The following is a 27,033-nucleotide window of genomic DNA, read 5'->3' as shown; positions in this document are numbered from 1 at the left end:
GGCAAGCACTTTGGAGCTCTCGAGGGAACATGTCCATGGCCGAGCACTCACCCAGGTGCCAGTGGGCTGTCAACTGCCTGTCATTTCTGCCTTCAGGCCTTAGAAGAAGGAGGACCATTATAAGAGGGAGGGGTATCCTGACTTTCCCCATCCTGGGAGAGCCAGAGTCCCTGAGTGAGGGCATGCTTCTCCCCTGCCCAGGAGCCCAGTGCCAAGGATGGGGATTGGTGTTGTGCATGCTCACGGCCACCAGGGGGAGCACCAGAGGCAGGCTCCCTGAGGGGCCACATGCCCCTGCACAACTTGAGGGTCCTACTTTTCATTGCAGTGATATATTTACCCACTGGTATTTCCAGCTGGTCCATTTTTCTCTTGAGAAGCCAACCAGCCTGGTTAAAATGCTTTGCTGTCTTTCAAAAGGCACAGGCAGCTCCAGTTCCTCATGCTCTTCGTTCTAATACAAACAAGTATCCCCAAAGGCGAAGTTCACAATGGAGGAAGCTAGTGCCTGGGCCTCCGGAGGGTGAAATCCCTCCCTCCACGTTTGGAAACACTTGCCCCAGAGCGTGGCCCCTGCTCCCTGACACACTTCATCTCTCCAAGGGCTCTGGACCCCTGAGGAGACAGTGGAGGAGAGGATGTCCCCATACTATAGTAGTCAGGCCACAGTTGCTCTGGGGGAGGCCCAGTGGCAGTAAGGAGGGGGGTCTCTCCTGGGCCCCACATGGCTCTGTGAGGTCACAGCCTGTGCTGAGCCCCTCAGCAGCTGGAAGGCACCTTACTTCTTTGTCTGGAAAATGGCCATTATAATGTCACAAAGCCCTTGTATTACGATAAATGACATAGAGGCAAAGTGCCTGGTGCCTCTCTGCCCTTCCCCTGAGGAGAAGCCGGCCTGGGGTGGCCCCAGCGTGCAAGTATCTGCAACTGTGAATTCTCCAAGGTCCAGGAGGTCTCGGGTCTGCATTCTGAGAAAGGGCGGAGGCCTGAATGCTGGGTGGTGGGTGGGTCACATAGGCACTTGGTGTCCAGAAACCAGTCATGCATTTCGGCATCAGACTTGGTGCTGCCCAGGCCTACAGCCTGTCTTTACAGAGGCGGTCACCTCCCACAGACACATACTCCTTCAGGCTGGCGCCCCCTGGGCTGTTAAGGCTGTGGAAGTTTCCTGCAAGGTACTTTCTGGCTCCAGGGAGATCAAGTCTGGTCCTCATGCCTTCTTTAGGTTGGGAACATGAAAATCCCCAACTGTGGGGCATTAACGTCTTACCGCAGGGGCCTGTCGGGAATACCTCTTCCCCTTTTTGGGTCTCTCACTTTTCCACATGGACTGTCCCATCACACACAAACACGGGGCACAGGTTTGGGGCTTCCCAGCCCTGCTCCCCACACAACTATTCTTACAGAGGGGACTGTCTTGGGGAATCCCAAGAGTCAAGACCAAACTCTAAGAGTAGCAGTTCTCAAACTTGGCCTGGAGGGCTTGTTAAAACCCAGCTGGGAAGATAGAGTTTCTGAGTCAGCAGGCATGGGGGAAGGAGGGTGATAATAATTTGCATTTCTAACAAGTTCCCAGGTGACTTTGAGGCTGCTGCACAACCACTTGCTGAGAGATGCTGGGTCTTAGATCAATCACCGAATGGCCTGTGGCTGAGGAGCAGGGCGCAGCCAGAAGACCCCATCCAAGCCTCCAGCACAAGAATTGAAGTGGGTCCAACTCCTCACTTAGCATAAACTGCCCAGCACACCGGAGCTCAGGACCCATCCCAGCCTGCCCTGGGCCTGCACCTGCAGGTTAGTCATCCAGCGTCTATGCTCAGGTGCTACACCGTGCCTGGAGGGGGGACATGAAACCAGGCAGTAAGAAAAGAAACAGCAAAAGCAGAGATAGCAGGGCGGTGACATCAGAGCAATGCCAGCAGCAGTAGGGAGCGCGGTAAGTGGACGATAAGACGCATATCAGAGAGGCCGCTCTGCGAAAGAAGAGTGAGCAAAGGAGCACGTGGCAGTGCAGAGAGGGTGGGGAGCAAGTGGTCAGGGCTGGCCCAAGGCCCTGTGCGGGGCGGGTGCACATGGGAGGTGGCGTGTGAGGTTTGTGCCATTCCAGGTCACTACAGGCAGCCGAGTGCTGCCCAGACCACGAGCCAGCTGCCTCCCTCCCAGCCAGGCTCTGGAGCTGTGTGATGGTAGCCTGGCCTGGGCTGTGTTTCACCTATAGACATGTTTTCTTTAGCCCACTTGGTGTTTCGAGGTTTGGAAAATTGCACATGGAATTCCAGATGTCTAACTTCTTTTGAAAACTTAGAAAGGCCCTGGCTCTCTGGAGCCCCTGTTCTTGTACTGCAGCAATAGGTTCGATCCGCAGGGCGGTGGCATCTACAGACAGGACGTGCTCTCCTGCAGCCTCCATTCCCCATGCCTGCCCTGCCCCCCACGTTCTGACCTGCCTGGCCCTGGGAGCATCTTCTGGGGAGTTCTCCATTTCAAGACCTTTCTCCGATGTCTATTCTGATTGGCGAACACAGAGACTGCTTTCACTTCGTGATTGCCCTGTGAACTTGGGCAAACCAGAGGCCTGGGCTGAGTTCCTTATTTGTGCTGTGGGATCGGCAGAGAAGGGACTGGGCTGTGCGGTCTGAAAGATTTTAGACTCCAGTGTCCTGGCAATTCACGTAGGCAAAAGTCTCAGGGGGAAGGAGAAGAGCCGCAGGTGATTATTTCCATCTGCTCTGAACTCTTGCTGGGGGAGGGGGAGGGAAGTGGAGATGCTCTGACCCTCAGCACCCCTTACAGGACCTCTGGGGGGAGAGAGCTGGTAACCTGGTCTCTAACTCAGAAGATGGGCAGCCTCACAATTCATTACCCAAACTGGGACACTTCTCAGAGTGAAGGGAATGGTCTTAATAATGACCCTGGAATAGCAGGTATAAACTGGGACTGTCATCAGCAATCCAGGATAAATGGTGACCTATGAATAAAGAAGAGGAACAGGCCTTACCTCTCGGTGTCTCAGCTGAAAGCTTCTGCCTTCGTGGTAGCAGTTGTAAGTTTTTAGCAAGCTTAAGAGCTCCGACCTAAAAAGGTAAACACACATGTAATCTTGGGGCGTGGCAGGGCTCTGGGCCATCATGATACATGTCTTGCTAGCCACACAAAATCAGTGTAGAGACTAGACGCTACCATCAGACACACACGCCTTTTAGTCTTCTAGAGGCTTCCACATGTCAGATCTTGTGGAAGGTGTAGGGCTAGGAAGAGGAGGAAGAGAAACACAGATGGCCCACATAATTGTGCAAATTGTGTTTGCACACTTTCACTATCACAGATAAGAGTTCCTGACAATCTCCCTGTACTTTCCTTCTGAGTCATTTCCTCAATAAATCCCCTGGGATTGGATTAGTGGCATTTTAAAGACTTTTGCTTCTCCCCCACCGTATTACTTCCTGTGGGGGGGGTGGGTGGCACCATGAGGGGTGTCTGCCTCTTCCTCATCTTGGCTTTCTGGAGGTCTGACAAGAGATGAAAATGACAGCTGTGAGATAAGACCCTGAAGGTGTGAGGGAGGCCACTCTGCCCAAACGCCTTCTCCCCAGGATAAAGGGAAGCCATAGCAGATAGAGGATGGTCCCTACACCCAGGCTGGGCTCTGCAGGGGAGTGCAATCCAACAGATCAGAAATGCAAGGCACACATGTGCTTTTAAACCTTCCAGTAGTCACATCACAAAGGAAAACAAAACAGGTGAAATTAGTTTTCATAATGCATTCTATTTTATGGCACAATATAGCTAAAATATTTTAATGTCCACATTTAATCAATATAAACATTATTAATGAGGTCTCATTCATTATTTTGTAATATGTGTTTGCCACCTGTCTTTTATATAAACTATACTTCTCCAGCCATAAGTCACGTGCCTGGAAGCCACACATGGCTGGTGGCTCCCCTGCTGGACAGGGCTGTTCTAGAACCTCTTAGGGCAGTGCCTTCACTGACGCTGGAGCACTCCAGGGTACGGATGAGCAAAAGGTGCCGTTGGTGCTCTGGTGTGCTGCCTGCTGTGGGGAGGATGGTAACTGACGGCATAAGGGAAATCTTGTGATTCAATTAATGTTACCGCATTAACAAAGCAAGAGTGAGGGTTGCATGTTCACTGTGCTTCTAAGCGTATAAATGTTGAACATAAACTTATTAGGATATATACATGAAACTAGTCATGTTACGGTTATTATTATGACATTCCCCCAAACTATACTTAATGTTATTTTTCTTTAATTTGATAGAGAGAAAGAGAGAGAATGAGAGAATCCTACGTAGGCTCCATGATCCTGTGACCCTGGGATCATGACCTGAGCTGAAATACAGAGCTGCTCAACCAGCTGAGCCACCCAGGGTTCCCGAATGTTACTCTTATTATAAAATTTAAACCAGGACAGTGATGGTGTGGACAGCACTGTGAACGGGATGCTGTCTGTTTTCTCAGGTGTCTAACTGGAGGACCCAGGAAGCAGGTCAGCAAAAGCTAGGAGGTTGGCTTGCCTTCAAGGAGGCAGATAGGAGCTGCCCAAATCTAGAAAATATTTGGATCCAGCACTCAAAAAGCAAGATAAAATGAAAACTTACTTTAGTTCAGAAATACATTTGAAAAAATACTCCAAACATTTTTTTATGGTAAGACGGAGTAAATAAAATTGAAAATAAACAAAGCTAAAAATGATCATGTCAATAGAACACATTTTTTAAAATAAAAACTCCAAACCTACTTTAAGTTTCATTTCCCCCCCAAACTGTTTAACACAGTAAGAGTGTTAGTATTGCTCTAGTTTTAGAGCATAAATTAGATGCCATCTGTGCAGAGTCACAGCAAGCATTGTCATGCTTTCCTGCTTTTGTGGGCCTTAGGGGGCAGGGGTTAAGTCCTCAACCCAAAGAGATGCTTGATCTCCAGGGAGACACGCTTCAAAAAGAAGAGCCCCAATCACTGTCCCTGGGGACGGGCACATTGTCCTATCTATGACAAGTGCCCAGAATCCCTCTACACAAAGGCTGCCCCTGGCAGGGAGTGGTCACAAGAAGACCCCCTGCCTGTACACAAAGGCTTACTTCAGGATGGACTTGCTGTCGCTGACGGGAACCTGCGAACTGGGTGGACAATCTTCCTTCATCTTTCCCTCTTGTCTGCAGCATCAGGAAGCTACCTGCTGGGAAGAAGAGGAAGGGCATACAGACAGGTGAGCCTGGAGAAGGGGTGCTGGCCAGTGCAGTGCCCAGAGCTCTGGTGTACAGGCCTGTGGCTCCAGACTCACCTCCCACTTCCCCCCTTCCACCACCTGCCTCCGGCCCGGGGCCCAGGGTGGCCACAGCTCTGAAGGATCAGGCTCAGAGGACTTAATGGGCCGCATGCCCACATGGAGCAGCCAAGTTCCCCTCAGCAGGGGACAAGGTCAAAAGTGCTGAGCTAGCCGGCACCCAGCTCCCCTTCCCAGAACCTCTCCATAATCCCTAGGGATCTGACCTGTCTTCTAAATGTTTCACACCACAGGCTCTCTTCCCTCAGCTAGGACATCCTGAATGACAGTTTCTGCCTCCATCTCTCCTCCATACCCCCAGAGCACCCTGGGCCTTTCTTCTCCTTCCCCACTGAGCCCAGGCTGGTGGCCCTATCACTGCCTTTGGAATCAGCACACCTGGGCCAGCTCTCCTGTTGATGGGTTAATTGGTACTGGGGTCACACATGCTGGAGACCCTGTTGAACATTTTCTATGAATTACTTTTTTTACTCCTTATAACAACAGTATGAGGTAAGTACTATCCTCTTACCATTTTATAGACGAGAAAACAGGGACAGAAGTTGACGACTTTGCCCAAGATTTCCAGTGAATCAGTAGCAAAGTCGTTGTTTGAACATAAGCATTTAGATTCTGGTCACAAAACCCATCTCGCACAGTGGCTTAAACCCTCCAGCCTTCCTTTTCTTATCGGTGCAATGGGGTAATCTCTACCTTATAAGATTGCTAGTTGATTCACACATGAAACCGTGTATTCACAACCCGGAAAGCTTTGCGGAGCTTCTCAAACCCTCCCGGGGAGGGTTCTTTCCCTCTCCAACTTACTCCGGCTGAGAACTTTCTTACTGAGCCCCCTCGCCTCCCCACCATGTGTCAGGCAGTGAGCCACAGCACCTCTCTGTCTCTCTCCCTCCCCAATCGCAGCCCTGTCTCTACCTCTCCTCTCAAGTTGCAGCTAGGACCCTGAGGAGTTAAGTCACACCAGGAAGTGGCACAGATGGGGTGCACAGCCTGTCCATGTCACAGAGTGGCCCCTTCACAAAACCCCAACATCTGTTCACACACACCTGGTTCAGTCAAGTCTTCCCCTCCTGTGTGTGTGTGTGCAAATGTTCCTGGGGGGGTTGAGGTCAGGTTCAACTGCTGCTGTATTAATATCCTCAAAGTGGAGAGAGTGCTCTGCCCTCTTGGGCCCTGACTTAACTAGGTGACCGCACTCTCTTCCCACTTGTTTGATACCACCCACAAACAACACAGGCCTGCCTTCTGAGATGGCATCAGGCCTGAATGATCACTTGATTCTGGAAGCAGGGGAAACAGGGAGAAGAGGAATGAATTGAGGGAGGTGGGTGTCTCAGTGACCTTAGAATCATCCTATAAATACCTCCCCTCTCCCTGGGTCTAGAGTGAGGCAAAACACGGTTTAGAGGGAGGTCAGGCCCCTGGCTGTAGCCACGGCAAGGCCCACCTCCATAGGGCACAGGGCAGGCACTATGGGGTTCTGGAGCGGGGGCCTCACTGCTGGGCAACAGGATTTCAAAATTGGGTTTCAGTTCCTCAGCCCCTCAGCCTCCAGTGGAAAAAAGTGATCTGTGAGGCTCCCTCTCTGGGGAGTTCCTCAAACACTTCATGCAGAGCTGGCTTCAGCCCGAGAAAAAAGTATCTGAGCTTCTCCCTCCACACTGTTTCTGGGGGGCCCTGGCACAATGGTGCCTTGCTTTACGCAGGTTCATTATGGAAAGAGCTGGACTTACCCAGAAGTAACAGCAAGTGGTCTTCCCTCTCGCCTCCTCTGTGGCCAGCTCCTCTAGTACCCCTCACTTCCTGGTCTGAGCGCTGACCTCCCCGAGCTGTTCTCACCTCTCCCAATGTGCTCTCTGCTTTGTTCTCCTTCTGGGTCTTTACGGTGCTCTTCTCTGTCCAGAAGACAGCCTCCGGCTTGCCCTGCACTCTGCAAGCTCGCTCTGCCAGGAAACCCTTGCCAGAGCGGCACCCTCCTCCAGTATCAGGGAGGCTCCTCTCTAGCCCTGCACCTGCTCTGGGCTCCTGGCTGTGCTGGGCCCCCAGGACCTGACCCATTGAGTGGGGAGCTGACAGGAGGATGGGGGAGCGGAGGTGCGGGAGGTGGGAGGGGAGGCTGAAGCCGCAGGCCTCCCACCAGGGATGATATGTTTCTGGCTCATTTGTTTCCAGCCCCAAGCCTGAGCCTGACACACAGCAAGAGGTCCATAGATGGCTATTAAATTATTGGACGGATTGGAGAAGCCTCATGGGGTCCTCCAAAGTCAACTTTCCCAAAGTTGTGTGTCCCCGGCTGGAATAAAACACCTAAAAGTCTCCAGGGGTGAGGAGATTGACTGGGCTGACACGCTGGTCATGGGAGTCCATGGGGGACTGGGAGACACATTCCTTCTCTGGAGGGGCAGCTCTTCTGGTGTTTCACGAGAAGCCAGAAATCTGCATCTGTAAGGGCTATATTTCACTGTTTAGAGTGGGACACTGCGGTGGAGACATTGCCTGCCCCTGGGATGACCTGTGATGGCTCACAGTCCTCAGCCCCCTGTGGGGCCATGTGACCAGCATGTCACATGTGACACATAAGAGGTGGTGTGTGTGTCACTCTCAGGCTAGTGCATTCAAGCCGGCGTGTGACCCTGTTCTCTGCTGCGGTGACCCAGAAAGCCACATGTCCTGACTGGTACAGCTTCCAGATGGTCAGCCTGGGTCCCAGAGTGCCTCGGTAGACTACAGCTCTCTGCCAACCCATGGTGGATGTGGACTGGGAAAGAGAAATAAGTCTAAGCTGCTGGTGTCTCATAGATTTGTTATTGCAGCATAATCTGCACTATCCTGACCAGTGCACTAAATTATTCAATTAAAAGTATATAGTTAAAAATAAAACATAGCTGGACAAAACATACTTGCAACACAGATGCCTTTGTGGGGCTCCAGTGTGTGACTTCTGATTCACGACAGGATCCAGTTTACAATACTTTGATTCTCCTACAGCATGTGGGGACTATGCCGATTTTGCTCTATTTAGCAGGAATACTTAGAAGTGAAATCTCTATAAGTCAAGCAGTGATTAGTTAGAGCTCTGGGCCAGGGGCTGCTAAAGACCCTCATGGCTTTAGTCTCCCATATTTTCCTCTCTGAGCCTTCATTTTCCCATTTGTACAATAGGAATATTGATCTCCGGTAGGTTAGAAATTTTCTTAGCTGTAGAACTTTTTGTTCAAATGGAATAGTTATGTAAATCAGATTCAATGCTTGGGTTGATAGTGAGGTGGGTGGCTGAGACCCCCATCTAGGGCTTTGCCTAGGGCTCTGGATAATATTATTTGCAAAGCACGGTACAAAGTAACACGTGAAACCTTCCTCACAATGGCTTTTTGGAGAATTTTGCCCTCCAGAATCTACTTTTTAAAAGGACATGACCCACGTGCTGAGCAGCTCCAGCTGGAGTGAGGTGGCATCAGCTGGGTAGGGGGTCAGAAGGAAAGTGAAGATCGGTCCTGGATTATAGAAGGTCAAGTGAAAAGAGAAAGGGGAGGGTGGCCCATAGGGTAAATAGCTTAGCTTGGCAGGGATGGGGAATGGGGTTGTACACTATCCCAGGGGAGGGCAGGAAATGAGTGAGCAAAGCTAGGGGTAGGCAATAAAGGGCCCACTTCAGCAAAGGGGGTCTCTTCCAACTTGCTGGGCTGAGTCTGAGCCTTATGTGGCTGGAACCTTGACCCCTAGAAAAACAGTATCTTGTTTGAGAGAATCACGCATTTCTGTGTCTTCTGACATGTATCGTCTATCTGTCTGCTTCTCACATGTCCACCCTTCCACCCCAAGGAGACTTCTCCACCTCCCTGAGTTCCAGACCTGAGCTTGGGGTCACTCATAAGATCTCCACTCCAAATCTGAACACTGCCTTTGTGCCTCCATTACCACACTGAATGTTGAGAAGATTTTCATTCATTTTGATAATCCAGTTCTTGTAGAGTTCTAAAGTGAGGTACATGCTCACCTAAGAGTGCCCTAGAGATAACTGCTGAATGAGAGAGTCGCAAGGGAGGGAGGGAGAGAGAGAGAAGAAAGTAACAGAAAGAAAGCAAAAAAAAAAAAAAAAGATCTCTCTGTTTGGAACAAGTTTCTGAAACTGTCCCTTAAATATTCACTCTCCTCGTGCACTGGACAGGGCCTTAGAGAATCTCTAATGGAGTACTTTTCAACCTTTAATAAAAAGCACAATCTTATTTTTACAAGCAGAAGCCCAATGTACAAATGAATTACAGCAAGGCTGCTTTGGGGGGCACCTGAGTGGCTAAGTCAGTTAAGCGTCCAGCTTCAGCTCAGGTTGTGATCTCGTGGTTGAGGAGTTCAAGCCCCGCATCAGGCTGTCTGCTTTCAGCACAGAGCCTGCTTCTGGTCCTCTGTCCCCCTTTCTCTCTCTGCCTCTCCCCTGCTCTCGCTCTCAGAAATAAATAAACATTTAAAAATTTAAAAATAATCTGAAAAAAAAAAAAAAGCAAGGCTACTTGGGTTGAAGCAGGAGTGGGGGAGGATGGGCTGCGGCCCGCCTGTCACCCTGACGCAGCCTAAAAACCAGAGTGACAGATGCAGCCTGGGCTCCAGCCCTCTTTGTCCTGGCCTCCCCTCCTCCCCCAGGCCCCAGGGCGCACAGCTCGGGTCTCCAGGTTTTCTTCCCAGGGCTGGAAGAGGCTCCGTTCCCAACCAGGGAACTGCAGCCAGGGCTCCTAGTGCCCCAGAGGAGGGCCCCCGGGGCCACGTGCCAGACGCGGTTACCTACCTGTCCCCAGTGAACAGGCAGCGAACTGGGTTTCCACTTCAGTGGCTGCTCCGTCAGCCGTGCGGAGGGGCTGCTGAGGACAGCAGGCCCCACAGCCTGCCCTTGCTATTGTCTCTGGCCTTTGGTTTGGGACAAAGGACACTGAAGCCTTTACAACGGCAAGGCTTGGCCCATCTCTCCCTTGTTTGTGGTCATGGAGCCGGTTATCCCAGAAGAAGGAAGCTTTGTGGCCCTTTGGTCACAGCGACAGCCCGATTCCAAGTAGCCAGGGTCAAAGGAGCCAAAAAGGCTAAGCGAGTGGGGTTTTCGTGAAGCCAAACTGAGTGCATTTGAAGGCCTTTTCTTTCAAGCAGATGGCTGCCTACTTTTTTCTCTTACAATGCCCTCTCTTTTCATAAAATGATGGCAAAAATAGGTGGTCATTGTCCTCACTTGGCAAAATGGCGAATGCGTCACTATCCAAATTAAAATGTTCCGGGGAAGTCCGTGAGATCTGAGGGCTTGGTAACCTCTGTTCTAACACTTTAACTTATTTTCTTATTTAGGCATGATTAAAATCGAATGTGTAAAAAAAGCGATGTGGGAAGCAAAAGGCAGGACGACAGAGGTGTGGGGCTCAGCTAGGGGCCTCGGGCCCCGGGCTGCTCCCACAGAAGGAGGCAGGCTCTGAGAGAGAGGGCAGGTGCAGGGACACTGCCTCACATTCCTAAGAAGCCGGTGTCCTCTGAGCGGCAATCCAGGACCACAGCTCTCCAAGGCCAGCCAGGGGCAGCAGGGGGCATTGGAAACAAGGAACCTTAAAGGGCCCCCCACTGACCCCCCAGCACCTGTCTGCCAGCAAATGGTGGAGCTCGGCCATGGAGGAAGCTGCCGTGCCTGCTGGTACCAGCTGCCTCCGAGAGGGGGGTCTGGCTGCACACAGCCTGCCCCTCAGCAACACATTTTTGCTGAGAAAGCCAGTTGTTAGGATGCGGACAGCAGATGGCGACTCAGCAGCTGCTGCCCCCGCCCCTCCACCCTGCTGTCCTTACCCCCTCTCCATTTTCATTGCTGCCCACCCCCCTCCCTCTGCTGCCATCTGCCTGCTGGCTCAGCCACAGCCTTCCTTGCCTCATCTTGGTAGCTGGGAAGGGGGCCCCGGGAGGACACTGTGCACATGGTGGTGATGGTGGCTGAGGGAGAGCAGGAGAGGTGGCCACCGCCGAGCCACCAGCTACCAGCCACTCTGCTCACTGCCTTCTTCTGGGCTGACTCACAGACCCCAAATTGCCTTTACTGCATCCTCCCACCTCCTGGGTCCTGGGCTCCCACCAACAGGTCTCCCTGACACCGTCGCCCTTCCTCTGAAGAGCCTGGCCCTCTGTATGCATGTAGGCTGGCCTTCCTTACAGCTTCCCCCCTCAGCACACAGGCAGTGCTCACCCAGGCCCCTGTGGCAGGATTTTGGGTTTCTGCTCTTGCTTTCAAGGCATCGCAGCTTGAGGCAAGAAAGCCATTTCCGACCCTCCCGCTCACTCTCTCACACACACTTGGCCCTGTGGGACCCATCCGTGCCTATGGAAGAGGGTATCTATGGAAATAGAAATCCCTCAGCCATGCTTTTGGGCCAAACAGGTGCTCAGAATGACCAACAGTCTAAGTGTCTGGGGCCAGAGGTGCAGTGGGGTGTTGGGGACGAGCCCTCCAAGGGCTCAGGGCCAGCTGCTGTGGGGCCACACTCGGTGCCCTCTGTGGCTTCCCCCACCCCTGCTATCTACTGCACCAGGCCTGTGTGCCAGTGCAGCTGCTGGAGGTGGTTTCTTGTGACATACAGTGGGGCTCAGAATCTTCTGGGCCATAGAGCCCTTTGGAATCTCTTGAAAGCATAACACACACTCCCCAGAAACATGCACATGTGTGCATGGGTGTGCAAGCATGCACACACCACATCTGCATACCACTGCAGGGGCCTTGGGAAGTCCCTGTTCATGTGCCGCTGGATTCCCAGATCCCACATTAAGAACTTCTGCCGAAACAGGTCACAGTGAGAGACAGGAGGCAAAGGGGCATCCCAGAGAGAAGTCTGGGTGTGGGTTTGGCTGCAGCGTCAATGTGGCATGTGATGTCACCACGTTGTGCCATCCCTTGGGCCTCAGTTTTGCCAGGATTGTACTGGCAGCTGACCTAGAGTGTCTTCAGGGTTCCTCCCAAGCTCTGCAGCTCTGGGGCTGCATGACCTCCCTGCTCCCATCCCCCAGAGTCAGGCAGAGCAAGGGGAAGGGGTTCCAAATCTCTCCCTCAGCAGTGCAGCCTGGGGAAGGAGGTCAGACAGCCAGGAAAGAAAACTGAGCAAATGTAAGTTCCCCTTTCATGAGAGCAGAAGCTCTGGGAAGCGTAGCTGCTTCCTATTTGATTTTAAGTTACTTTGAAACAATTCCCAAATATGTTTTTCCATGTACTCTGTGACCAGGTAACAACCCAATCTTTATAAGGATCTGGGTTTAAAGCTCTCCTCTGTGATTCTTTAGCTGTGTGACCTTAGGCGAAGTCCCGTTCCCTCTCTGAGCCTCAGTTCCTCATTAGTTGAACCACTGACTGCTATAAGATGAGCCTTGTAGGGAGCTCACCCATAATAAACTGAAGATAGGGAGTCGGAAGCCACGATGGGGCTCTGGAGATGGGGACATGGCACTCAAAGAGGGTTGCAGTCGTCCCCTGGAGTGGCTATGAGCAAGGACATATGGCTGAGTTTACTCTCAAAACCAGGGCCCAGGTCCTCAGAGGCCCAGTCCAGAGGGCCTTCTGGGTAGACCTCCTGCTCAGGGTCTCTCTGTGAGGCTTCACATTTATAGGATCTGAACTGAGACATGCTGAGTCCTGTTCATGTCCTCTGTTCTCTGTCATTGTCCAGCTGACCTTGACCCAGGGGGACCCTGGACCTTCACTCTGTTTTCGACCTCCAGGCCGCCCACTGGAGTCTCATGGTGGAAATATGGCCTCCATTCCCACATTCACAGGGGCTGTTTAATCTGTAGTGTCAACCTCACTTTCACTGTCAAGTCGAACCACCAGCACCCCACACACAGAGAATGAGGACAGAACTACTGAAAACCCACCTCACCACCGACAGAGCCCTGAACCACACCCCATTACAACTTGCGGGCAGAAATATTTTGACCTAAGTTTAATGCGCTCCATCTTCTCTGCTCCCCCTTCCCCTTCTCTCCTCCCCCTTCCTCTCTTCTCCCTCAGTCCCTCCTCCCTTCCTCCCTTCCTCCCTTCCTCCCTTTAGCACCTCTCACCCTGGTGGTAGCAGCTCAGGGATTATACTGGGGAGCAGGAGGCACGCAGACCTGCATTAACCTGCACAGGTTTTTTTTTTTTTTTTTAATCATGGCTACTGGCAACAAATCTTGATTGTATGCTGAGCTGTTAAACTACAGAGAAGCTAGCAAGGATTTCTTCTGCCATTACAAGTGTGTGGCTTTGGAGGCTGACCTGCGTGGGTTCAAATTCCAGAATCCTAGCCCCACTTGCTGGGACTTTATTTAATTTGTTTATGAAGTGAGGTTACTAAAGGTTTCCTTACAATGTTTTAAGAAAACACCGACCAGCACTAACCCTGCACGGATCCTGGTGTGGGAGGAGGCCCTCCCTCCCACAGGGCTATGCACGATTGTAAAAACACTGCAGCATCTCTTGGGGATTAGAAGTGCCTGATTGAGTGTCAGGAGCTTGGGGGAGAACAGGATGGAAGGTAGGGTGAGCTCTGAAGTGAGAGGCTGAAATGAATGAATGAGGCCTGGCACAACGAAGTCTGAGTTCAAATCCTGACTCAGCCACCAACTCATCTGGGTGAAAGTGGACAATTCCATAATTCTAAGCCTCAGTTTTCTCATCCTGAAAATGGGGGTAATGAAAGTATCAGGGCTGTGAGAAGTAGGCGCCATATTGTGCTAATGCCCTTTGCACAGGTCTGGGAACACTGCAAATCCTCTGTAAATAGAGTGGTGATGCAAGCCCCTCCTCCTGCTATTATCTCGGCGCCGGTTTTCCATCTGTAAAATCTGAGAGTTGTGTCAGAGCCTCTCTGAGCCTCTCCCCACAACTAACATCAATGCTTCTAGGATATTGCCTAATATGAGAGGCAAAGAGGGCAAAGGCGTAGCCTGCGGCCGCTCTCACCTACTGTACTCAGGTTTGCGCCCCTGAAGTGCCTTCCCTCTGGAGAAGGTGCCTGCTGCAGTGCCCACTCTCAGCAATGGGCCTGACGCCCGGGATGCGCCAGGCTGGCAGGGGGAAGGAACTCTGCACGCGGCAGCCAAGGGGCACCGGTGCCTGGGCTCCAGAGCCCACCGCTGGGGGCGGTCTTGGGCTTGGGGACAGGGGTGACGGTGCTCCGTGGACGCCCCCAAACTCTCCTGCCTCTGCATCACTCACCGTCCGCTCATCGCGCAGTCCAGAAGCCGCTGCCCGTGCCGTGCCCTCGCCCGCCCTCGAGCTGTGTCGGCAGCGCTTACTGCCCTAGTTCCCCCGGGCTTAGTGCGTCGGGCCCGCCCCTCCCCGCCCTCGCCCGGCGCCGGCCAATGGCCCGCCCCGTTCATTCCTCTGCGCCCCGCCCCTTTCCGCCTCTTCCCCGCCTCTCGCCTTGCATGGGCCAATGGCGCCTCCCCGTCTGTCCAGCCCCGCCCCGGGCACACAGGGGAGGGTGGGCTCTGGGCGGTGCCCGAGGGGCAGTAGAGAAGGTTCGCGGACTAAGGCCGCAGCGGTATCGCCGCGTCACGACGAGGGCGCCCGGAGCTGCTTGGAGGAAGCCTACCCGACTCTGCCTGGAGGGTCCGGTGTGTGGACGGAGTCCGGGACCCTTGGGTTTCCAACGAAGGCCGCTGCGTAGGCGACGAAATTACTAGTGTGTACTGGGGAGGATGTTACCCAGTTAAAGCCAGACCGTTGTCATCTTTTTGGCTCAAAGGGCACCTGTGTGTGGTCCTACTGTTTGGTGTGACCTTAGAGAACTTTTCTGAGTTTAAGAAATGCGATCCGATGGTAAAGAGGAGATAAACTTCTCTGGGCGCCCGGGCGGCTCAGGGCTTAAACATTCACCCTTGATTTTCGCTCAGGTCTTTATTTCGCTCAGGTCATGCATGATCTCATGATTCCTGTGATGGAGGCCCGGCCTTGGGCTCTGTGTTGACAGTACGGAGCCTGCTTGGGATTCTGTCTCTTTGATTCTCTCTCTCTCTGCCTCTCTCCTGCTTGTGTGTGCCTAGACGCTCTCTCTCTCTCTCTCTCTCTCTCAAAATAAAAATAAACTTAAAAAAAAAAGGAGATAAAACTTCTCTCCCAGGCACCGCCTACCGGATGGGGATTTGCCTGCACAGAGGCAGAGAGGACAACAGCACACAGGCCTTTTGGAGAACTCAGAACAGTTCATTGTTTCTGGGGTAGGGAGGGGGGTTGGGGTGGGGTGGGGAAGGGGTTGATGGAAACGTTTGCAGTTTCTGTTTTATATCACCGTCCCTAGTCCTGACCTCCAGACCTCTTCCTCTTCTCTTGTACACCCAACACAAATCATTTTAGTGTCATTCAATCTGTGGTTCCTAATCTTTGTAGAAACAGATGGCCATTTTAGAACCTGATATGTACCTTCTAGAAAAATGCAGGTAAAATCAGCCTGGGATTTGAGTTTATGGGCCCTCCAGACCCCTCTTGAGAGGGGCTGTGCTAATCATTGTTGCTGGATTTGGGGCCATTAGATTGGCTCTGCTATTTCCTGCATGACCTTGCCATGTTGCAGCTTCTCTGGGCTTCCATTTCCCCACCTGCTGAAATGAGGGGGCTAAAGATGACCAGAAATTCTTCAGCTTTACCCTTGCATGAATTTGTGGAGAATGGCCCGTCTTCTGCCAGCCTAGAGGCTGTGGTCAGGGACTTCCACTCCTGCACAGCCAAAAGTTATGGTCATCAAAGCCAAGGCTCATAACTGGTACTTCTGAAAGTTTTTCAAAAACAGTGGACAACAAGTGTCCATCAAGTGATGAATGGATTAAGAAGATGTGGTATACACACACACACACACACACACACACACACACACCACAATGGAATACTACTTGGTGATGAAAAAGAATGAAATTTTGCCATTTGCAACAATGTGGATGGAACTGAAGGGTATTATGCTAAGCGAAATAGGTCAGTCAGAGAAAGATAACATATGATTTCACTGATATGTGGAATTTGAGAAATTTAACAGATGAACATAAGGGGAGGGAAGGAAAAATATAATAAAAATAGAGAGAAAGGCAAACCATAAGCGATTCTTAAATACAGAGAACAAACTGAGGGTTCATGGGTGTGGGTTGGGGGTGTGGCAGGTGAGCTGAATGGGTGACAGGCATTAGGGAGGGCACTTTTTGGGATGAGCCCTGGGTGTCATATATAAGAGGTGAATCACTGGGTTCTACTCCTGAAGCCAAGACTGCACTGTTTGTTGAAAGACAAACAAAAACAGTGGGCAAAATTCATCATAGCTCTTAACCTCTGAGTATTCATTCTATGCCCAATAGGATAAGTAAACACAGCACCAGGGTAACATGCAATTTCCCTGGGGCTTTCCGGCACTTGAGAATGAATCATTCTCTCTGCTGTAGGTGATGTTGTGCCCAGGGCCAGGACCAGTCTGGAGGGATGATTGCATTTGAAGAAACAACTGGATGTGTCTTGCACTCCCACTGTGTGTCAGGCACTGTGCTGGTGCTATGCATCAGGGATCCAACACAATCCCCTTAACATCCCCTGGGAAATAGGTGTTTCCACCTGGATTTTACATGGAACACAAGTGCCGTCATCAGGGTCCTCAGTTCCTTCAGAAGGAGGATCACCTTTTCCTTTCAGGATTCAATGAAACTGTATTTGGTTTCCAGCTCACTTATGGTGGGTGTGTGGCTATTGTTAGTTGCCAATCTCTTATCCATTTTCTTCTTTGGAAAAAAGAGAGGGAGGAAGGAATGGAAAAGGAATAAAGTTGAGAGAGATGGGGAGACTTGTTTGGAGCAGAGCCATCCCAGGCCCTAGTGATGGATCCTGACCACCGCATTTTTCATATGGCACTTGCAACAACCCAACACTGGACGATGAAATTAAGTTAGTAGATGATGTGACTCATATTTAAAACATTGGAAGAGAAAATATCAGTTTACAACATACGAAGTAAATGTAAGTTGTATCTTATTAAGCTTTTGTTTGCATTATTTGTTTTAGGTACATGCATTAGGCTATGATATGAAATGTATTTCTCACTGTGGATTAGGGTCAGAAATGTTTGAAAACAACCATGTAAGTCAACCTTGACAATCCTTTTAATCACTTTCCCAACTTCTTTTGAAGCTAGAAGGGCCATATGACCTACTTCTGGGTGAAGAGACAGGGAAAAGCATTCCGTGGGTGGGGGTGAAGTCAACTTTTGCTTTCCTGGTGGAAGGAACAGATACCTCTTTCACCTGCCTTTCTATCTTAGATCTGGATAGAATGTGTAATTTCTGGAGCACTGGCAGCTATTTTGAAAACATGATTAAACACATCCACATGCTGAGACTATAGAGATAAAAAGAGTCTGGGTCTTATTAACATCACGGGGTTTCTGCACCATGCCTGCACTGCCTACTCTAGACCTGTCATGGAGAAAAATAAACCCTGTATGTTTAAGCCAGAGATTCGTGTTTTCTGTAAAGGGCCAGATAGTAAATATTTTGGGCTTTGTGGGCTAAATGGGCTGTGTTGAAACTACTTAACTCTGTTATTGTAGTTTTTAAAATGTGTTTTTAAAAAAAAATTTATTTTTGACAGAGAGAGACAGAGCATGAGCAGGGGAAGGTCAGAGAGAGATGGAAACACAGAATCGGAGACAGGCTCCAGGATCTGGGCTGTTAGCATGAAGCCTGATGCAGGGCTTGAACTCGTGAACCACGAGCTCATGACCTGAGCTGAAGTCGGCCACCTAACCGACTGAGCCACCCAGGTGCCCCTGATGTTGTAGTGTGGATGCATCCATGGACAACACGGAAACCAAAGGGCATGGCTGTGGTTCGAATAAAACTATTTACAAAAATAGATGGCAGGTCACGTGACCCTAGGCTGTCATTTGCTACCTCTTTTCCTAGATGATCTTGCCCCCTTTATTGCCTCTCTGACCTTATCTCCTCCTACCTCCCCTCCTTCTCTCTGCTCTGGTCATACTCTTTTTTCCTGCATGGGCCCACTCCCACCACAGGGCCTTTGCACTTGTTGTTTTCTCAGCCTGGAAGGCTCTTTCCTGACATGTCCGCAGGATTTGTTCTTTTGCCTCCTTCAGGTCTTTACTCACAAATCACCTTCCCTCTGAGTTCTTTCCTGGTCCCCTACCCAGAATACTCCTCACTGGCTCATACTTACTACTCTCTGCCAAGCTGAATGTTTCATTTATTTACCGTGAGCTCCTTGATGGAGGAAGACTGTATCTGTTTTCTTAGATATTGACTCTGGAATGTGGTAGTGTTTAATCAATATCTGGCATATGATTTTTCCCCCTTTCTGCCAGATTCAGATTAGAAAACAGATTCAAGGTGGCTCAATACCCCATCCAAGGGGACATGGTGAGTAAAGTGGTAGGATCTGGGCCTGGGATGCTGTGTTTGTGCCACCAAGGAATGGGAGTAAAGCAACATCTATCCTGTTGGAAGATTGGGCCTCAGGGGAGCTGAGGCCACACAGAAGCTTCTGTAAGACATTTTACCCTAGCACATGGCCCTAGCAGTGGAGGTCTTTGGGGGTCCGTTAAGGACCAGGGCATTATCCTGTTCACCAGGGGCAGTTTCACATTTTATAGCATTCTTACATCAGAAAGTCTTTAGAGAAATCATTATTTTGTGAACAGCACAGACTAACTTGTAAGATCTGTAAAAAGCCAAATGGAAACACACATGATCCAACATTTTTAGTCAAGAAAGAGCCACAAAGAACGAATTTGTGTTTGAACTTCAAGGGGGTAAGCTTATAGGAGCCTGAGTCTGATAAAACACCCGTGACTTCTTGCATCAGATAAGGCTGCCACTGGGCAGGGTGCTGTGCTGGGCTTTTGCTCGAAGCTCTTGGCACCAGTCCACTGTTCCAAAAAGACTGAGAAATTACCTTCTTCCCTCTGGTGCTTTGAGAGGCAAGCTGTGAAAATGCCTGGGCATAGTCACATGTTGTTGAGATGCAATTTAGATTTCTCTGAGTCTTGAAATATGGGCTTATATAATTGAACATAAATGTGATTAATAATGAGGATCATTTTCAAGGCCATTCCAGTAAAAGTGAGTTTGAATTAAAATTGCTGTTTAACTATCTAAGGCCATTTATGGGTGACTTTGTATGATTTTTTCCCCTTTACTCTCTCTGACATAAGATTCAGAACAAGTGTTTTTTAAAGGTATTTTTTCAAAGTCTTCATGATTTCAAAAGTACATTCTTTAGGAAACAATTGGATGATTGCACTTGTTTGAGATCTGTAAGATCCAGTTGAAACCAAGCAACTATTCTTTGCCTTTAATGGGCTCTATTTGTTGAAACCCACCAACAGGAAGGGGCCACTTACAGAATGTTTCTGGCACCACTTGGTTTGATGGAATCCTTCAGTAATGAGATCATCCATTGCATGATCTTAACACACAGAAGGATTTTCCATCAGTTTTCTGATGATTTCTCAAATAATCTGCATACCATCTTCCCTTCTTTCCTATGTGAAATGGTTTTCATTAACTCCATTTGTTAACATATAAATAACACTTTCAGGTTAATATATGAAATTCCTCAACCCATGCTAGAAGCAGGCTGAAAATGAGAATTTATTCTCCAAATGGATGTAAATTTGCAAAATGTGTGCCACATAATTGCCTTCTTAAACAGTCACATACATACATACACATGCAACACACATACATGCACTCTACATATTACATATTGTTTGTCCTTTATAGTTATGCTTTGGAAAAGCTTTGTATCCGATGTTGCAGAATTAATAAGTGCTTAGGCACTGGGTTTCCTGGGAGAGAGAGAGCTGACTTTAAATTTTTTAAAAATGATTTTATTTATTTTTGAGAGAGAGAGAGACAGAGCATGAGCTGGGGAGCGGCAGAGAGAGAGGGAGACGCAGAATCTGAAGCAGGCTCTGAGCACAGAGCCCAACTTGGGGCTGGAACTCGTGAACCACAAGATCATGACCTGAGCTGAAGTGGACGCTCAACTGACTGAGCCACTCAAGAACCCTGGTCAGAGCTTGCTTTAAAACATGATAGCTAAAAATTGCTGCTGAAACTTCCTTTTGGGGAAAAATACCTGCTTAGCTCAAGCCCTTTCTCCACTTGGTCTTGAGAAAAAGATGTCACTGTTTCTAAGTCTGCTCCAAAGAAGAGACACCTGGGTGGCTCAGTCCACTAAGCGTCCAACTCTTAATCTCGGCTCAGGTCATGATCTCACAATTGTGAGACCAAGCCCTGCGTCGGGCTCTGCGCTGACAGCGTGGAGCATACTTGGGATTCTCTCTCCCTCTCTCTCTCTGAACCTCCCCAGCGCGTGCGCACACACACACACACTCTCTCTCTCTCTCTCTCTCTCAAAATAAATAAATAAAATTTTTAAAATCTTAAAAAAAAGACATGTGAGGACAAGGATGGCACAAACAGATGTGCCAGATCAGATCAGAAGATGTACTTCCTTAGAAGGTACATCTTTCCATTTCCTTAGGTTTTTCCTGTCTTCCCAAGCCTCCTGCAGATCTATGTGATCCCCCCATACAGCCACACTTCATACAGCTTGCCACCTTCTACTTGGGCTATGCTCCGCTGCCAGAAACTCAATTATTATGAATGGACTTTGTAGTGGCCATGAGTTGCTAACAGCTCAGAACTAAGATGAAAATAACTATGGCAATGCAAGACGCTTGAATAAGTTGCATTTTCAATGGAACTACAATTTTAATAATAGAAAAATACTGTTCAATATTTTGATTCATTTAACAAATGGCAAGACTGTTTGCTGGCCCTGGCATGAAACAGTTGGGTTGGAGGATTTACAGAAGGATGGTTTCTCAAAGTACAATATCTGAAGTGAGGATTTCCCTCTACAAAGAGTCTGGTGTTGCTTGAGATCCAGAATTCCTATGAATAAACAGATACTGAGATTCAAAGGGACAAAACTAATAAATGATTAGAACCTTCCCTCAAGCCAGGATGTTAAGCAGCCAACGGAAGTGGAGACTTTCCAGATGGAAAAGAAAGGAACCTTGAGAGAGCACAGAGCATTTGCACAAACAAGGGCCATTTGTCCAGTTCCTGGGCTTTGTATCTCAAAGCAGACCATCCTCAGGGCACTCTGTGAAGACTCACCAGCCAGAGAATGTGGCTGTATTCTGTATTCTGGAGGGAAGTACAGCCCCTCTACCTCTTCTTGCAAGCATGCAGTTTCCCAAGGAATGTAAAACATCCTCAATGGAGAAGTGGCAAGCCGGCCAGACTTGACCTGTTAACCTTGTGTTTAAAAAGATGTTTCAGCTGAGTTGACCTCACCTCTGAACCTGCCCTCAGAGCCACCTCTATTTAGTTCTTGGTGTGACAGGGGTTGACTTACCCAAGTTTTCTTCCCAGTCTTTGTAATTGTGAAAGGCTGGGAAGAAAGGCTGAGGATGTGTGTGTTTAAGGCAGGATTGTGCCCTATAATAATAACCATCTTAAATTTTGTGTCCATTTGGGAATCATCTCTGATTTTTCACTTTGGAAACTCCCTTTCTGCAAAATAAATAAGATGTCGACCTTACAGCTGGGACAGAATTAGAATGATCAGTGTAAAATCTTTTCAGAGAGCTGGCAAGCTAGAGACTCAGATAAGAGTTGATATTGCAGCCCTGTGTCTAATATCTTCAGCCCAGCACACTGGAACCTCATTCAGGGGTTCTCTGTTAAGTCTTGAGGCAGAATTGCTTCTTCCTTGGGATACCTCAGTCTTTTCTGCAAGGCCTCCAGTGGACTGGGGAGGCCACTCATGTTACTGAGGAAAGTAATCTGCTTTATTCAAAGTCTACTGATTTAAATCTCAGTCGTACCAAAAACAAAACAAAATAAACAAACAAAAACTTTACAGCAACATTAGACCATGTAACAGGGTGCCATGGCTCAGCTGTGTGGACACATAAAATTAACCATCACAAGCAGTGAGATTGATCAACATCTTGTACCATCTTGTCCTTCTAAGGACAGACTCTGTGGCCTTGTATCTGTGACAGAAACTAGGCATTCCAAGACTCTTCAGGATTAACAGTGCCTTCTTTCCCAAGGATATCATGGTTTAATGTACCTATATAATCTGTGGCAATTTTTGAGGAACTGTTGCTTCTCTTTCTAATGGATCTAAATTTGAAGTTTGGCAAATATTTTTGGTAAAGGTCCAGATAGTAATTATTTTCATATTTGTTGACCATACGATTCCTCTCGCCACAAATCAAGCCATAGGCAATCTGAAATTGATGGTGTGGCTGTGTTCCAATAAAACTTTATGTAAAAAAGAGGCAGAGGGCCTGAATTTGGTCCATGGGTAAAGATAGAGTTTGAGGTGATATCAGACCTTTTCTCCATGGCAAACTTGGAAAAGGGGGTAGAGAAACCACACTTGGGGGTGGGATGCTTTCAGCTGTGAGGCATAAAGAACTCAAACAAAGTGGGCTTTATTATCTCATATAATGAAGAAGCCCAAGAACAGGTGGTTCCAAGGTTAAGTCAAGGTCTCAAAGACATCTTCAACGACCAAATTTCTTTCTACCTCTGGACTCTGTCATTTTCAGCATATTGGTTGGTTTAGTTTCCCCTGATATTTACAAATGGTTCTTACACTTCCTGATAGACATGACTACATTCAGTGGAAGAAAAAAAAAAAGGTATGGTCCAGTGTAGCTCATTTTAGTAGCAAGGAAACCTTTCCCAGAACATACTGGACCATCTCTCTCAGTTCTCATTGGCCAGAACTAGGGCATGAACATGATGTACAGAATGGACCTGCTGTGCCTGGCAGGGTGAAAAACATGGCTGGCCAAGGGGAAGGAGGTAGATTGGATTGACCATGAACATTCAAGCTCTACCAGCAAACAAGTGATCAATGGTGCCCCTGGGAAGAAGCCAGCAATGTCTGCTCTGACTCCTGGTTCTATCATAAGAGGGGGGCTAGAGAGAGGGAAAAGTTGCTGCCTTGTGATAAGTGAGCAGGGTTTGAAGGGATACAAGGGAAACAGTCTGGAGAGATGTTCAGGACAGCAGTTTCCTCTGTGAAGCACCATGTATGGGGGAGGGGAGGGGAGGCTCTGGTTAACTGTGAAGAAACCCTAGCTAGAGAAAGGGAGCCACCCAAGCCAGAAAAATGGGAACTGAAAATGCCCATGGAGAAATGAAGAGTGCCAGGGGGACCTGAGGCCAGAAAGTTCCCCACTCCCTCACCCAGTTGCCAGCCAACTCTGGGCTCAGGGGAGCAAGAAGCCTTGGAGGCTAAGGAGGCTGTGCTGGCTGGTCTCTATCTGTGAACCTCCTTTAGAGCCTCCAGGGACTGCAGTGCAGCAAGGAAGAGCAGCGAGAGGTCTGGGCCCCAAGAAAGAAACTGGAGGGGTAGCCGGGATGTTTAAACTGTGTTCCTAGGTGTCAAAGTGACATTTACTTAGTTATTCCTTCTTGCATGGGGTGGGGGACACTCTTCTGAGGCTGGGATTTTTGTCATGGGCTTTGAGTAAGCCATTCAGGAGAGCTGGACATAGCGTCTGGTCTGGCCCATCAGCCAGTGTGGGAAGTCCAAAAGGTGCTCCCACCCCTCCAGTGTGAGGAGGTCAATGCTGATCAGGTGTGGTGACGTGGTAGAGAACCCATCTGACCCTTTCTTTTCGTTTCCCTGTCCCTGTGCCTTTCCTTTCTTTTTTGCAAGAATATTAGTTTTTAAATGACATATGATAATGGATAACACACATGCTTCATTCCTGTCTATAGTTATATCTGGCACCATAATTCAATTTAGACATATTGCATAGGATGTGCCTGCAATCACAGTAATAAACAAATGAACTCCATGACTTTGCTTGGGCGACACTCTTTACAGTGAACTCCGGGTCACAACACAGGAACTGTCTGTCACCAAGGTTTCTACCCAAGCAGGTGGCAAATCAATTCTCAGTGGAAGCTGGTACCGCCGGCAGGGACTCTGACTGTTGGGAGAACTCATCAAGACTGCGTCAGAGTAGCCTAACTGTGTTGACATGAGGGCACTGCATGCTCAGGACAGAAAACATGCCCGGGCCTGTCAGCGCAAGGGTGAAAAATGAGGTGACTCCAGTCACAACCAAAGTGGAGAGCTGGTCTTCTGCCTTGTCCCACCTAAGCTAGTTCTCCCCAGTCTCTGACTCTTTTGATCCCTCCCTGTCCCTTGCCTCCTCTCCTTCTGTGCCCAAGAAAAATTAGTTCCAGATAATTTAGCTGGAGGGTCACCTGGTCAACACTCTTCTCGTTCAGAAGATGAGGGGGAAGAGGCCCAGAGGAAGGGACATGATCAACAACTGTCATTGTTGTTGATACCGCTCTTTGTCTTACACTTTTTTCCTGCTGCACAGAGGTCTCCTTTGTCATATATGGAAAATGCATCTGCAGTCTTCGGACTCTGATGGCGTTGGCCATGCTTCCCTTCTCCTAGGATGGACAGTTATGTGCCTGATAATATTCTAGTCCTACTTTTGACACTAAACACAAATCTATCTTCATAGATTTCCTTTTGAATTCATCTCTCATGGCATTTTGTTTGCAGTTTCATTGTAGCGCTTACATCTGCCCCTTATCAGCCATGCTCACCTTCCATCTACGAGATCAGACAGATGCCTGACTCATCCCTTCAGCCCAGCACTTTGCATGATTCACCAGTAGGTGCTTAATGAATATTTGTTGGGTTAAATTGGCATTTATTTCTAGCAACCTATGTCCTAAGTTTATGCTGGTGCAGTTGGTTTCCAAGAAAGGAACCTGTTCCACTCTGGAAAGTGGAACCCAAGACCCGAGGCCTAGGATTATCTCAGCGAGTTTTCTGGAAACTGGAAAATGAAGTGATAGTGAGCTATCATGCCCTCATTCCAATCAGAGCTCTGTGCAGCCTCAGATAGAAGCAGCTGCTTAGGGACAAATGAATCATCACAGTCATTGCCCATCCACTTTACTTGTGATCTTCTCTTTAAAGGGAAATTTGATTTGAGACTCGCAGAGGCTTTCAGTATCAATTAGGTGGTAACCATTCCATCGGAGGGGCTCTTGCAGCTGCCCCAGTATATTCCCAGTACACTTCTCTGGTTCTATTGCTCCCCCTCTTTTCCAGATCATTGTCCTGAGAGATTACGCAAATTTCCCAGAAACTCACACGGCACAAAACGTCACACAGCTTATCTTTAGACTCAGAATTGGATTTCCTGTGGGTCTGCTCTGAAGTCTGAGCAAATGCTCCCGGTTAATGTGTACAGCTGGTGCCCTCCCTTATGCAGATGGACAGGACTTTCGGAGATGACCTAATTCCCTCAGGCCCCAAAGCTCAGCAGAACCCCATGGGAATATACTCTTGGTCACTTGGAAGCTTCTTTTTATGAAGGTGTTTTCACCCTTATCATAATGTGAAACGTGAAGTATAACATTTCACCTAAATGAAACTTGGCTTCTTTATATTCCCCTTCTCTTCTGTGCAAAGGTCTTGACTTAATCAGTTCTTCCTTCTTCTCGGAATAATGATAAGATAACCAGCCAGGCAGATCCCATGGGAGCAGCCCCTTTCCAGCCAGTGGGGACAGTCCCTCTGTGTCTTCCAAGAGCCTTATATTTCCTTCCCTCTCCAGGTGCTCAAACAAGCTCCCCACCAGCAGGCCGGCAGCTGTCTAGACTCCAGCTGAGCCCAGAGCTTCAAGGCAGAAGCTGCAGGCTGGATGACTAAGCAGTTTAAGAGAACTGAAATTTTGTGCAGGCAGGGGATGGGGCAAGGAGCTTTCCCATTTGGACTTATTAACAAGTGTTTCCTCTGAGAGATTAGTGAAGAGTGGGACACTGTAGAATCCAAGGAAAAGAGGCTCAAGTTTGTTCCTAGGATAAACATATCACTGGCAAAGTATGGCTCCAGACTGAGCTGAAAGGAGTAGGTGGGGGAAAAGAAAGAAGGCACCTGGGTGGCTCAGTCAGTAAAAACGTTCCACTTCAGCTCTGGTCACGATCTTACAATTTGTGGGTTCAAGTCCTGTGTTGGACTCTATGCTGATAGCTCAGAGCCTGGAACCTGCTTTGGATTCTGTGTCTCTTTCTTTCTCTGCCCCTTTCCCACTAATGCTTTGTCTCTCTCTTTCTTAAAAATAAAAGCTTCTCTATTCTGAAGAGGCCCAGCCAAGATGAACGAAGCCCCCTTCTTCCAGGGAGCCCTGCAGGAAATGCTCTGCTCCAGGTGCAGTGGACAGAGAACCTGGGGCCTTAACTGCCGGACCCTACTCACTCCCAGGACAGAGGCTCCACACTGGGAGAGGCAAGCTGAGGACACCGAGGGGCAGCTCCATCTCAGTACCTACTTGTAGAACAGAGGTGTCATGCTGGGAAGAAGATATCTGTCCCCATCTCTGGCTCCTGCACAGTACTACAGATGTTCTACCCAGGGAGAAAGCAAGACAGAACAAATGAAGAGCTCACAGCTTTGCCTGAGGAGACTGATTTTATTTAGAACAGAATGTGGAGAATTCCATGCATGGCGGGGTGGAGGGGGAGGGTATTGAAAACAATGGAGATCTTGATAAAGTGCAATTAAAAGGATGCTCATGACTCTATGACATTAGTAGTAGCAAGCAAAAGAGAGGAACAGCTAGGGGTTTACTAGAGACTTGGTTGAAGAGACAGCCAAGAAGAGCCATCCTGAGATC

General features: G+C 49.0%; 1 protein-coding gene across 2 annotated transcripts in view; it reads right to left on the bottom strand.

Annotated features, from left to right (window-relative positions):
- The window catches only part of RASSF4 (Ras association domain family member 4), a 31,499-nt gene extending 16,886 nt beyond the window's left edge, over positions 1 to 14,613 (bottom strand). Inside the window, exons 1-3 of one of the 2 annotated variants that reach the window (XM_039233707.1) lie at positions 14,508 to 14,613; positions 5,103 to 5,197; positions 2,999 to 3,074 (exon numbers count right to left, since the gene is read on the bottom strand). In XM_039233707.1, the coding sequence (XP_039089638.1) occupies positions 2,999 to 3,074; positions 5,103 to 5,164 (138 nt within the window). In that variant the 5' untranslated portion in view covers positions 5,165 to 5,197; positions 14,508 to 14,613. Of the gene's footprint in view, positions 1 to 2,998; positions 3,075 to 5,102; positions 5,201 to 14,507 lie in introns of both variants that reach the window. The other variant, XM_039233708.1, reaches the window with a different exon arrangement.
- Between the last annotated feature and the right edge of the window lie 12,420 nt (positions 14,614 to 27,033).

This window comes from Hyaena hyaena, unplaced genomic scaffold (assembly GCF_003009895.1).
Source record: "Hyaena hyaena isolate Hyena2069 unplaced genomic scaffold, ASM300989v1 scaffold_78, whole genome shotgun sequence".
NCBI lineage: Eukaryota > Metazoa > Chordata > Mammalia > Carnivora > Hyaenidae > Hyaena > Hyaena hyaena.
The sequence above is the reverse complement of the archived record's forward strand: the minus strand, read 5'-3'. Positions and strand labels throughout refer to the sequence as shown.